At 41.4% G+C, this 13,219-nt stretch overlaps 1 protein-coding gene across 2 annotated transcripts in view; it reads left to right on the top strand.

Moving 5' to 3' along the window:
* Window positions 1–1,371: 1,371 nt before the first annotated feature.
* CFAP43 (cilia and flagella associated protein 43) overlaps window positions 1,372–13,219 on the top strand; it is a 104,467-nt gene continuing 92,619 nt past the window's right edge. For both annotated transcript variants that reach the window (XM_055081317.1, XM_028481924.1), the window contains exons 1-3: window positions 1,372–1,471; window positions 3,076–3,329; window positions 9,077–9,173. In XM_055081317.1, the coding sequence (XP_054937292.1) occupies window positions 1,407–1,471; window positions 3,076–3,329; window positions 9,077–9,173 (416 nt within the window). In that variant the 5' untranslated portion in view covers window positions 1,372–1,406. The remainder of the gene's footprint in view (window positions 1,472–3,075; window positions 3,330–9,076; window positions 9,174–13,219) is intronic.

Raw genomic sequence — 13,219 nt, 5'->3', positions numbered from 1 at the left:
TGGGACCATGAAATCAACTCCTAGCAGATCTTCCTATTTCTATTCTCTCTACTCTCCTACACAATTGATAATCCTCTTGCAGCCAGAATGATCTTTTATAATCATAAATCTGATCATGTCATTCCTCTCTTTAAAACCATTTAATATATTTCTGTGGCTCTTAGGATAAAGACCAGAATTCTCAGCTTGGCCTTTACCTGGTGCTTTGCTCCTTCTCCAGCCTTCAGTGTTTTCTACTGATCACCCTCTGCTCCAATCACACTGCCCTTCCCAGTTCATACCATCTGTTTTCCTGCCTTAATTCCTTTACAAAAACTGTTCTCTGCCCATTCCCCATCCTCTACCCGCAGCAATCACTCCTCATCCTTTAAATCTCAGTGAAAACAGAACATGCACACAGAAACCAGCTCTGACACTGCCCATCCAACCAGGAGAGGACCACAACATAAGCCCTATAATATCGTGTTCCTTTTCTTCTTAATTCAATCTGTGATTCCTACATTTGTGTAATGGAGTGGATGTCTATCCCTCACTCTCTGGGCCCCACCAAGAAGGAAGTTCTTCTAAGTTCCATGAAGGAAGGAACTGTATCTGGTTTGCTCACTATTTTGTTCCAAGCAGCTAGCACAATGCACAGTAATACTGGGTAAATATTTGTGAATGAAACGAAGAGAAGGTGGCAAGATGGGAAGGTGAGACCTAAAGAAAGGAAGAGGAGAGGACTGGAGAGGGGGGAGGGCAGAAGAAAAGTAGGGGAGGGCAAGAGAGTGTATGAGAGGGAAGGGAAGAGGCAAGGAAAAGCTGCTGACCTTTTGATCAGTTACTTCCAGAAGCTTTCTGCCTCCTTGAAATAGTTGAGGGTCCATTAGAGTGTGTAATAAGTAATTAAAGGCTTGAAGCTCTAGATTTAGACTAGATCTGGCTTTAAGTCCCACTCAGTTTTGTAGCCTTGGACAAATTAATTCTCTTATCCTGTTTTCCTTTTCTATAAAATGGGGCTGATGGGGGGGGGTTGAATATTAAATGAAATAATATCTGACCGCGCTTGGAAAGACGTCTGGCACGGTCACCACTCAATATTAAAAGTCTGCTACTGATATTTATTAATTTTGTAATTATATGCCCCGTACTGGGCCACTCCAGCACCCACCTTGGGGCCAGCCCCTCGCTTCGCTCTCCGCTCTCCCATTGGTCAGGACCCGTCAGCGCTTCCACCAATCCGCTTGGCTCGAGAGGGAGAAGCTGGAAGGACAGAGCCAATGGACGCAGGGGTTGCGGTCTCCCGGATACGGTGTTAACAGTGGAGACCGCCAACCCAGCAGCCAGGGGTCTCGGTGTAACAGTTGCCGACACTGGCCTGGTTCCGGCGTTTGCTGCCCGCGGCCCGGCTGAGACACACACGGCCCATGGCGCAAGGCCGGGAGCGAGATGAAGCCCACAACGTCGCCCTCGGCGCGTCCCTGTCCGTGAGGTGCGGCGTTTGCGGCCCCGCAACAGACTTGTCTAGTGGAAATTCTTCCCTCAGAACTGCATCCTCTCCCTATCCTCCGCTTCCTCCCATCCCTGTAGACCTGCTTTCACGCAAATTCGACCTCTTTTCCTTCAACCCCCAACGCCTTCCTGCAGACTTCCTTTCTCTGTGACTTCTCTCCATTCCCCTCGTCCCCTTATTCAATGACCACATTTCCAGCTCTTTCCACGCCCCCCCTCCGTCCCTCACTATTCTGTGACCCCAACCCTCGCTGGCTTACCCAGTACTGCTCTCCTCCACTCTCCATTTCTGCCTCCTCTTTTTGGTTATTACCTTCAGTGATCCGTTTTGCTTTCATATATATTCCCCACTCCCCACCGCCAGCCCAATGACAGCCCTCCTCCCATCCTAGTGGTCTTTGGTGATTTTCCCCGAAGTTAGGGCCATCAATCCCTTCCTTCTATCTCCTATCCACCGACTCTGGATTTGTTTGCACTTATAGTGGGCTTTGAAAAGCATAAAGCGCTGCCCAGGTGTAAGCTGGTATTGCTCTCCTTCCACATTCTAGAGTGTTAACCTGCGCTATGTTCACACAGCATCCTCCACCAGTCCTGGCTGTACTCTCCATTCCCATGAAGTTTCCCTCCAAACCAGTGTCCTTCTCTTGCCCTCTTCACCATCTTTAAACATATCTTTACTATTTAAATAGAGGTAGACTCTCCCCCTCTTCTCAGTCTCTCTCTCCTTGGTCTAGCTTACACTCACCAAACACTCCTTACTTAAAAATATGTTACTTTTTTTTTTTTTTTTTTTTTGTCGTTATGCGGGCCTCTCACTGTTGTGGCCTCTCCCTTTGCGGAGCACAGGCTCCGGACGCACAGGCTCAGCGGTCGTGGCTCACGGGCCCAGCCGCTCCGCGGCACGTGGGATCTTCCCGGACCGGGGCACGAACCCGTGTCCCCTGAATCGGCAGGCGAATTCTCAACCACTGCGCCACCAGCGAAGCCCAAAAATATGTTACTTTTGTGTTCTAATCTTTTCACTCATGTTGACTTATTCCTTTTACTTTCTGCATTTATCTCTACATTTTAGATCTAAAATATGGCTACACATGCTCCATCTTTGTAAAGAAGCAATTTCCCTACTGGGCTCACAACCATAAAGCAGGCAGTCCTATTCAAAGTTGTTTTTTTAAAAAATCAAAACTAATTTTAAAGGTAAGGACCAGGATGCACCCTGTTTTCAATTAGGATCAAGCTCTTTTCTCTCTCAGTTGTTTTTACTTTTTCTTTTCCAAGTATACAAGACCCCAGAAATCCTTCTGAGATTTTTTTCAAGTTTGAACAGAGGTTGTGCTTCACTGGAAAAGCTCTCTGAAGAAGGTTCTTGAGACCTATGGAACTTTAGGTGGCATTTAAGTTTCTGTAGTGCCTGGACTCAAACTGGTCTCACAGCAACCTTGTGTGTTTGGGCAGAAAGGGGGTGAAAAGAGAATAGATATGTTTCAAAATTTTTGATGATCTTTTGTTTACTTTGTTTAAAAAGAAAGAAAGAAAAAGTATTTGAAATGTATTTTATTGATGTTGATGTATCTTTTGCCAAAGGTGGGTGCAAGGATTCCCCAGGCAGAATGTTCATTTTGTCAATGACAGCACCATTTGCTACCCTTGTGGGAATTTCGTAATATTTATTAATATTGAAACCAAGAAAAAGACTGTACTCCAGTGTATGAATGGAATTGTGGGTGTCGTGGCAACTAACGTTCCTTATGAGGTTGTGGCTTTTTCTGACCGGCGGCTGAGACCCCTCATCTACATATACAACTTTCCTGGATTAACCAGAAGGACCAAATTAAAAGGTATCTTACAAGACCCTTCCTGTGCCATGACTGAAGGATTTTGTTTTAAGATGTGACCAGATCTAGCTCTTATAAATGAAGTTTTTTTTTTTTTGAAGGATTGTTTTTTCAGTTTTGGTGGGTTTTTTATTTGTTTTGTTTTTTGGTAATACACATTTATAAGGAAGGAATCAGGCTGATCACTTAGAATTTAATTAAGTAGGCTAGAACCTTGCTACTTAATATGTGGTCTGCTTACAATTAGCATTGCGTTACCTAGGATGCTTATTATAAATGCAGAAACTCTGCTGTCATCCAGGACCTACTGAATTGTAATCTGCGTTTTAACCAGATTCCTTAGGTGATTCATACGCACGTTAAACTTGAGAAGCACTGGGCTAGAACACTCTATTAGAGTACTAAATGTTATTCGTAAACCTTTTTCAGAACAGTATTTTCTTTCCTTATGATTTATGGAAAATCTAACCGAATGCATGTTGTATAACTTCTGAAGATAAGTCTTTGAGCCTCAATTTCCTTATCCATGAAATGGGGATGATGGTATCTACTGTTAAGGCTGTGGTGATAATAAATGAAATTATGTGTAACATATGTAATTATATAATACATTTCATATATATATATGAAATGTATATATATATAATATATATGTCATATATACAATGTCAATCAATGTTTCCCACCATTTAAGTTATTATTGACTCATTCATAGATACAGCTGACCCAGGCTGGGCTGTTGCACATATACTAGGGCCTCCAAGTAATGATTCCCTCATTTAACACATCTTGGACAGAAAGCTTAGGAAGGCTTGAGGCTGGTCTCAGTTCTGTAGCTTCTGATCAAAGAAGTGTTTGGATCATGCTGAGGATATTCACTGTAATTTAACATTTTATTTGTGGGGAAATTTGTCTGTGTTCTTAACAGACTAAAACAACATTTAAAACATAACCCATTCATACATTGGGAACCGTCTACAGGCATATCTTGTTCTATTGTGCTTTGCTTTATTATGCTTCATAGATACTGCATTTTTTACACATTGAAGGTTTGTGGCAACCCTGCATTGAGCAAGTCTATTGACACCACTTTTACAATAGTATTTGCTCACTTCTTGTCTCTGTGTCACATTTTGGTAATTATTGCAATTTTTCAAACTTTCCCCATTATTATTATATTTGTTATGGTGATCAGCGATCTTTGATGTTGCTATTATATTTGTTTTGGGGTGCCACAAACTACACCCGAATAAGATGGCAAACTTAATCTCTAAATTTTGTATATGTTCTGACTGTTCCACCAAACAGCCATTCCCCTGTCTCTCTCCCTCTCCTATTCCTTGAGACACAACAGTATTGAAATTAGGCCCATTAATAACCCTACAATAGCCTCTAAGTGTTCAAGTGAAAGGAAGAGTTGCACATATCTCACTTTAAATCAAAAGCTAGAAATAATTAAGCTTAGTGAAGAAGGCATGTCAAAAGCCCAGAAAGACCGGAAGCTAGGTCTCTTGCACCAAATCGTTAGCCAAGTTGTGAATGCAAAGGAAAAGTTCCTGAAGGAAATTCAGAGTGCTACTCCAGTGAACACTCAAATGATAAGAAAGCAAAACAGTCTCATTGCTGATATGGAGAAAGTTTTAGTGGTCTGGATAGAAGATCCAACAGCCACAATATTCCCTTAAGCCAAAACCTAATCCAGAGCAATGCCCTAACTCGCTTTAATTCTGTGAAGGCTGAGAGAGGTGAGAAAGCTGCAGAAGAAAAGTTTGAAGCTACCAGAGGTTGGTTCATGAGGTTTAAGGAAAGAAGTCATCTCCATAACGTAAAAGTGTAAGGTGAAGCAGCAAGTGCTGATGTAGAAGCTGCAGCAAGTTATCTAGAAGATCTAGCTAAGATAATTAATAAAGGTGGCTACACTAAGCAACAGATTTTCAGTGTAGATGAAACAGCCTTATATTGGAAGAAGATACCTTCTAGGACTTTTATAGCTAGAGAAGAGAAGTCAATGCCTAGTTTCAAAACTTCAAAAGACAGGCTGACTCTCTTGTTAGGGGCTAATGCAGCTTGTGACTTGAAGTTGAAGTCAATGCCCATTTACTATTCTGAAAATCCTAGGGCCTTTAAGAACTGTGGTAAATCTACTCTGCCTGTACTCTACAAGTCCTGGATGACAGCATATCTGTTTACAACATGGCTTACTGAATATTTTAAGCTCACTATTGAGACCTACTGCTTAGAAAAGAAGATTCCTTTCAAAATATGACTGCTTATTGACAATGCACCTGGTCACCCAAGAGCTCTGGTGGAGATGTACAATGAGATTAATGTTGTTTTCATGGCTTGCTAATGCAACATCCCTTCTGCACCCCATGGATCAAGGAGTAATTTCAACTTTCAAGTCTTATTATTCAAGAAATACATTTTGTAAGACTGCCATAGATACTGACTCTTCTGATGGATCTGGGCAAAGTAAATTGAAAACCTTCTGGAAAGGGTTTACCATTCTAGATGCCATTAAGAACATTCGTGATTCATTGAAAGAGGTTAAAATATCAATATTAACAGGAGTTTGGAAGAAGTTGATTCCAACCCTGATGGATGACTGAGGGGTTCAAGACTTTAGTGGAGGAAGTAACTGCAGATATGGTGGAAATAGCAGGAGAACTAGCATTAGAAGTGGAGCCTGAAGATGTGACTGAATTGCTGCAATCTCATTGTAAAACTTGAAGAGATGAGGAGTTTCTTCTTATGGATGAGCAAAGAAAGTGGCTTCTTGAGTTGGAATCTATTCCTGGTGAAGATGCTATGAGGTTGTTGAAATGACAAGAAAAGGTTTAGAATATTACATAAACTTAGTTGATAAAGCAGTGGCAGAGTTTGAGAAGATTGACTTTAATTTTGAAAGAAGTTCTACCCTGGGTAAAATGCTGTCAAAGAGCATTGTGTGCTACAAAGAAATCGTTCATGAAAGGAAGAGTCAGTTGATGTGGCAAACTTCATTGTTGTCTTATTTTAATAAATAGCCACAGCCACCCCAGCCTTCAGCAATCACCAGCCTCATCAGGCAGCAGCCATCAACATGGAGGCAAGTCCCTCCACCAGCAAAAAGATTATGACTCACTAGAGGCTGAGATGATGCTTAGCATCTTTTGGTAATAAAATATTTTTAAATTAAGGAAATTATTTTTTTAGACATAATGATATTGCACACTTAATAGACTACAGTATAGTGTAAATATGACTTTTATATGCACTGGGAAATGAAAAAAATTTGTTGCTCACTTTATTGCAATATTTGCTTTATTGTGGTGGTTTGAAACCAAACCCATATCTCCAAAGTATGCCTGTACATGGACCGTAACTACCCTTCATCTTTAAAATTTCCGTAGCTTTACAGAAATAGAGACACAGATGTAGAGAACAAACTTATGGATACCAAGGAGAGGGGTGGGATGAACTGGGAGATTGGGATTGACATGTATACACTACTATGTATAAAATAGATAACTAATGAGAACCTGCTGTATAGCACAGGGAGCTCAATGCTTTGTGGTTACCTAAATGGGAAGGAAATCTAAAAAAGGGGACATATGTCTACATATAACTGATTCACTTTGCTGTACAGCAGAAACTAACACAACATTGTAAAGCAATTATACTCCAATAAAAAATTTTTTTAATTAAAAATAAAATTAAAAATAATTTCCCCAGCTTTATTATTTGGCTGTAGCCCTGTACAAGCAATTGAAAGTTAATTCAAACCGATAGCCAACATTAATATTGAATAATGAAACTCTAAAGGCATTTATAATAAAATTAGGACTAAGTCATCAAGGATGCCTGTTTTTACCACTAATATTAAAACCAACTTGGAGTTTCTAGCCAACGCAACAAAATATGAAACTGAAAAATTACACCTATGGGAAAGGAGTTAATGCATAATAGTGTACTGGGACTAACAAAATAATGCTCAGTAAGATGCTGGTTTCAAAATAAATATCCATACAGTTAGAAGATTTAAACACTTAGGAATACTCCAAAGAAGAAATGTGACTGACCTTAATGAAGAAAACTACAAAAATCACTGATATAAAATATTTAAACATAGAGAGGCATATTCCTACATGGAGAGTCCAGTTATTATAAAAATATTTCTGATATCTTCACAGAGTATAATTCATAGGTTTACCATATGTTTTAGAGAGCCAGGAGTACTTAAATGAAATGAATATTCTTCCAGAACAAAAAGTAGAGAATGGGAATAATTTGAAAGAGATTGATGCCAAGGCAGAAGGCCCTCTTTAGCATTATGGTGCTATAGTCATGTAGAGTGTTGTATTGGTGCAGGGATCACTCCATCAATGGAAGGGTTGAAGGCTAGGGACAGACTCTAGAATATATACAGCTAAGTATATGATGAAGATGCTCCCCTACACATACACACACAGTAGATGATACGAATTATTCAACAATGGTATTAAAACTATGAGAACAAAAGTGTCAAGTTAGGTACTCATGGCATACTGTACATCAAAACATATATCAAACAAAAATAAGAGTTCATTATAAACAACAAACCCATTGAAAAGTAGAAAAAACGTGGTAGAAAACTGAAATAATTTGAGGATGGGAAAGAACTTTTCACACGAAGGATAAAATTTTAAATAGAAAGACGTGTTTTTGATTACATACAAATTTAAATCTTATGAACATCAAAAATACATGAAAAATTAACAGGCAAATAATAAACTGAGGGAAATATTTGGAACAAGGATGACCAAACATTTTCAGAGCATTTATAAAACAATAAGAAAAAAGACAGATATTCATTAGAACAATGGAACTTGCCCAAACCACAAGACTACCAACGACCAAAAACATAAAAACTCTTCCATCTCAATATTCATTTTAAAAAGTGTCTTTTAAACCAAGATGAGGTTTTTCTGCTTGTCAAGGTCACAATTTTTTTAAAGTTCATAATTGCTAGGCAGAGTGCAGTGAAATTGATAGCATTCTTTTTTGTTGAAGGTGGGGGTGAAAATTGATACAAAGACATGAATGCAGAGACAGACATAGGAGAAGGCAAAGCTTGCATCTGTGGAACCACACTGAAGAAGAGCAGACAAAGGAGGGGAAACCAGAGGCTCATATGCAAGGAGTCAGAAGCCGACATTTCCCTGTTTTAGCATCCTCATGATGCACATTTTAAACACGTTGTTGCTAAGACTTTTAATGTCACATTTCATTTCTTCAACTGTAGGTACAAATGAGAATAGACCTTTCATAGTTGTTCCAAGAACTGGAAGATACTAAGCTAAGGGCCAGATATGGCCTAAGAGTCAGAGATGTGGAAGTAAGCTAGAATTACTACAACTCCCCAGGGTTTTTCAAGTTGTTTGAATAATTTTTCTAATTGCCATGTTTCATATATTTATGGAATATTTTATGGTTCTTGGGCCGTTTCAAGCCAAATGGGGACATACATGGTGCAGCATGCTCAGTTTTGCACTGAAGACTAGAGAGTCACCTTGTAGTCTTAATTCACTCTAAAATCTTTTAAACATGTATCTGAACTTAGCTCATAGCTTTCTGTTAATAGTGTTAGAAATCGACCAAGACATCTCTTACTCCAGGAGCCAAATGCTTTTGAATTCTGTAAAAATTATTAGATAAGGGAAATTAAACTATAAGACTATAGTTAATCTGAACATAATGATTAAATTCTTGTAATGGATTTTGTATTTTAGGCAATGTTCTTCTGGACTACACTCTACTTTCATTCAGTTACTGCGGCACCTACCTGGCTAGTTACTCCTCCCTCCCAGAATTTGAACTGGCCCTCTGGTAAGTTGCAGCCTCCTGCAGAATTCCTTTCATTGGGTCACATTTTAATCCTGTCCTTCTGGATTGTATCAAAGGACATATACATGAAAAATCCAGAACAAGGAAAAATGGAAGGAATAAAAGTCCTAATCCTAAGGTTTAATATAGTCACTACTTTCAGGCAGAAAATTGGCAGGGCAAAAGCTAAAAGAGATTAATTACCGTCTTTCTCTTTTTGTTAACCTGTTAATAATATTTCCTTTGTCAGGTACAGAACACATGGTTAAGTACATAAAGTTTCATCTTTTCTTAAAACAAATGGTACCTTTGAATTATTTTCATATCTTCCACTAATGTTGAAATTAAAATGGTCTCTATATTAGAGCTCAGTTTGAGTAATTGTTTTTAGGAACATCGGAACAATTATATGTTCAGAGAATGGAACATTAAATCCCATTTTCCAGCTGTAGAGGAAATACTTGTGAATAAGACACATGCCTGGTCTTTTCTGGGTCACTTCATGTGGCCACCTTCAAAGCTGCACTCACTCTTCCATCCATAATATAAACTGCTTCAGGGGGGAATTTGTCTTATTAAGAGGAAATACAGAATGTTCCACGAATGATTGAGGACACTCCTTGCATACCAGCATTTCTCAGGAAAAAATGTAATAATCTAGATTCTGAGAACAACATTTAGTTTATGCAGAGTTACTTTTTTAAAAAACACATTTACTGAGGTATGACTGGCGTATAATATACTGCTCATACACACACACACACACACACACACACACACACACACAACTTGATAACTTTTGACTTACCCATAAAATCATCACCATAATCAGGATAATGAATATATCCATCATCTCCAAAAGTTTCCCTTTGCTCCTCAGGCCCTTCCTTACTGGCTCTTGCCACACATTCCTGTGCACCATCGTTGCCCTGCCCCTCGCCCTCAGGGAACCACTGATGTGTTTACTCACACTCTGGATTACTTTGCTTTTTCTAGAATTGCACATACATTATATACTCTAATTTTTGGTCTGGCTTCTTCCATGCAGCACAATTATTTTGAAATTCTCTCATGTACTGTGTGTTTCAATAGTTCATTCCTTTCTTTTCCATGGTATGGATGTACCACAGTTTGTTTACCCACTCACCTGTTGATGGTTGTATTGGTTTGCTAGGGCTGCCATTAACAAAGTACCACAAACTGAGTGGCTTAAACATAGAAGTTTATTGTCTCACAGTTCTGGAGGCCAGAAGTCCGAGATCAAGGTGTCAGCAGGGTTGGCTCCTGCTGAGGACTGTGAGGGACAGTCTGTTCCAGATTGTGAATAACTGTCTTCGTGTTCACATGGTGTTCTCCTTGTATGTGTATCTGTCTCTTAATTTCCCCTTTTTATAAGGATACTAGTCATATTGGATTAGGGCCACCCTAAATGGCTTCATTTAATTCAGTAAAGACCCTCCTTCCAAATAAGGTCACACTCTGAGATACTGAGGGTGAGGACATCAACCCTTGAATTGTGGGGGACACAATTCAACCATAGCAATACTTAAAGGATGAGTAGGAATCAGCTTTGTGAAGAGGAAAAGGAAGAGGATTCTAAGCAGAGGAAAGGCATGTGCAAAGGCCATGAGGTCAGAAAATATGGTGAGTTTACAGATTTAATTAAGAGATCATAATGATGAGAACAAGAGATCAGCCATGAGAGGCAAGCCCAGAGGGACAGTCTGAGGCCAGCTCATGAGCAGCCTTGTAAATATGTGACCATGTAGTTTACCATCCAAATCAGGACACTTGCGAGAGTGAAAGGGGTATGTTATCAATAATTAATACAGAAGGATACTCACCCTATGTATAAGTCATGCTAGTAGGCACGTCCTTTATCCTAGAGACATTGGGAGACTATTAAGGATTTTAACCAGGGATGTGACATGATTAGATCTGCATGTAAGGAGACTCCTTCTAGTCACATCATGGAAGGATATCGGAGGGAAGTAAGCCATGAACATCAGTTAGGAGGCTGTGGTGGTCCAGATGAGAGATGGTTGTGGCATGGACCGGGGTGGTGAGGATAGGGGCAGAGAAAAGTGGAGATGTTTAGGAGGCAGCGCCATGAGGCTTGGTGACTGACTGAACGTTGGGCATGGTGCTGAGGGAGAGGGACAGTTGAGGGTTTTACCCAGCGTTGTGACTTGGGAAACTTGAAGACGTTGTGGTGCTTTTCAGAAAGATATAGAGAGCATGGGTGGAGGGAGGTTGGACGAGGCAATGGGGAAGATGAGTTGGGACAGCTGAGTGTGCCTGAGATAAAGAAATGGGGATGTCTAGTTGGCAGTTGATATATCAGTTAGGATTTAGGTTCAGTTGCTGTCACAGAAACCCAGATCACCCTAAAGAGGTGGCTTAAACAAGACTGAAGTTTCTTTCCCTCCCATGCAGCAGTCCAGGTATGAGCAGCCCACGGCTGGCCTGGCGGCTCCCCAGTGTCTGGGACCTGCCCACCCTATTTTGTTGTTCTCCTACTCCTAGCGTGTCGCCCTCATCTCTAGTCTGAAGTGGGGCACCAGCCATGTATTCTGGGGAGCCATGTGGAAAGGAAAAGCATAAGGGGAAGGGCACAAACATTTGTTGGAATGCCTAGCCTGGGAGCTGCACACACCACTGTCACTTAGACCCCACTGGCCAGCTTAGTCACAAGTCAAATCAAGCTACAAGGGAAGTTGGGAAATATGGTCCTCACTGTGGGTGACATGTGCCTGGCTAAAAACCAGGGGTTCTGTTACTCAGAGGAAGAAGTGGAGAACAGATGTTGAGAGACACAATTTGTCACTGTCCTAGATAGCCAGACCCAGAGCACAGGAGAGAGGGCTGGAGATTAACATTTGGGGGTTGTTAAATCAGATTAGTCATCAAAGTGTGAAATGTGGATTAGAGCACCTACGGAGGAACCTCAGACAGAACCTAGAGGAAGACCAACAAAAGGGATTGAGAGGGGCACAGGACCTCAGACGGAGCAGTCACGGGGCAGGGAGGGACGGAGGCTCGAGGCTCGAGGTTCCAGAACACGCCTCAGCCTGGATTCCAAAGAAAGCAGAGCCTGAGGCCGAAGCTCACCAGAGACTTCTTTAGGAGGGAGTCAGGTTCCAGTTGGGAGGCAAGCTGGAAAAGGGGGCAGGGAAGGGGAAGAGCCAATGTGAACGCGCATTACTTTACTGGGCACCACTTGGCTGCTCTGTCCCGCGGGTGGTCTTCTGAGAGGCCGTAATGGACTACTGTGAACATGGACAGTCCCTGGGCAATGGCACAGGGGGCTGGGGAAGGGAGAGGAAGATATGGGGACTTACCACCTACTCCCGTTACCCTGTTGCTCAAAGCTTCCCTGCCCAGGGTATTAACTCCACCACGCTTTCAGATTTATTGCAACCTGGGATGGCCCTGTGCGTGTGGAGCAGGCATGAGGTGTGCCCGTGAAGTTAGCTGAAGCCTACACTGCTGGACAGCCACCGAGTCAGCTAGGCAGAACAGGTGGTCCAGGTCCCAGAAACAGTGCGAGGCCGACAGGTATGGGGTGTCCCTTAAGAGCTGTGTGACAGGGAGTCCAAGAGTCATCCCAGAAGGTAGTTGTGGTGAGCAGAGTCCAATCCTGCAGAAGTGAAGTTAGACAAGGACTGAGAAGTGACTGCTGGGTTTGAGGTGAAAGTGGATGTCTGTGGATCTTGAAGACACACAGCTTTGTCGATGGAATGGTGGTGATGAGATGCAGATTTCCTGGAATGAGGAGGGAGTGGGCGTGAGAAAGAGGAGGCGGTGAGTTTAGAACAACTCACTCGGGAAGTCTGGCTCGAAGGGAGGGAGAGAGACGAGAGACGTGGAAGGGTGAGACTGAGGGAGGGTTTTTTCTTTTTTCTTTTTTAAGATAGTACAGATGAGCGCTTAATTTAAGTGCTGACAGGGAGGAGTCAGGAGAGAGGGAGAGTCTGAAGATGCAGAAGAGAAGGAATAATGGATAAACTAACATTCCTAAGAAGTCAGGACCTGTAGGGTCCAGAGCA

This window comes from Physeter macrocephalus, chromosome 20, assembly GCF_002837175.3.
Source record: "Physeter macrocephalus isolate SW-GA chromosome 20, ASM283717v5, whole genome shotgun sequence".
In the NCBI taxonomy this organism is placed as follows: Eukaryota; Metazoa; Chordata; class Mammalia; order Artiodactyla; family Physeteridae; genus Physeter; species Physeter macrocephalus.
Note: the sequence above shows the minus strand (reverse complement) of the source record. Positions and strands in the feature narration are given on the sequence as shown.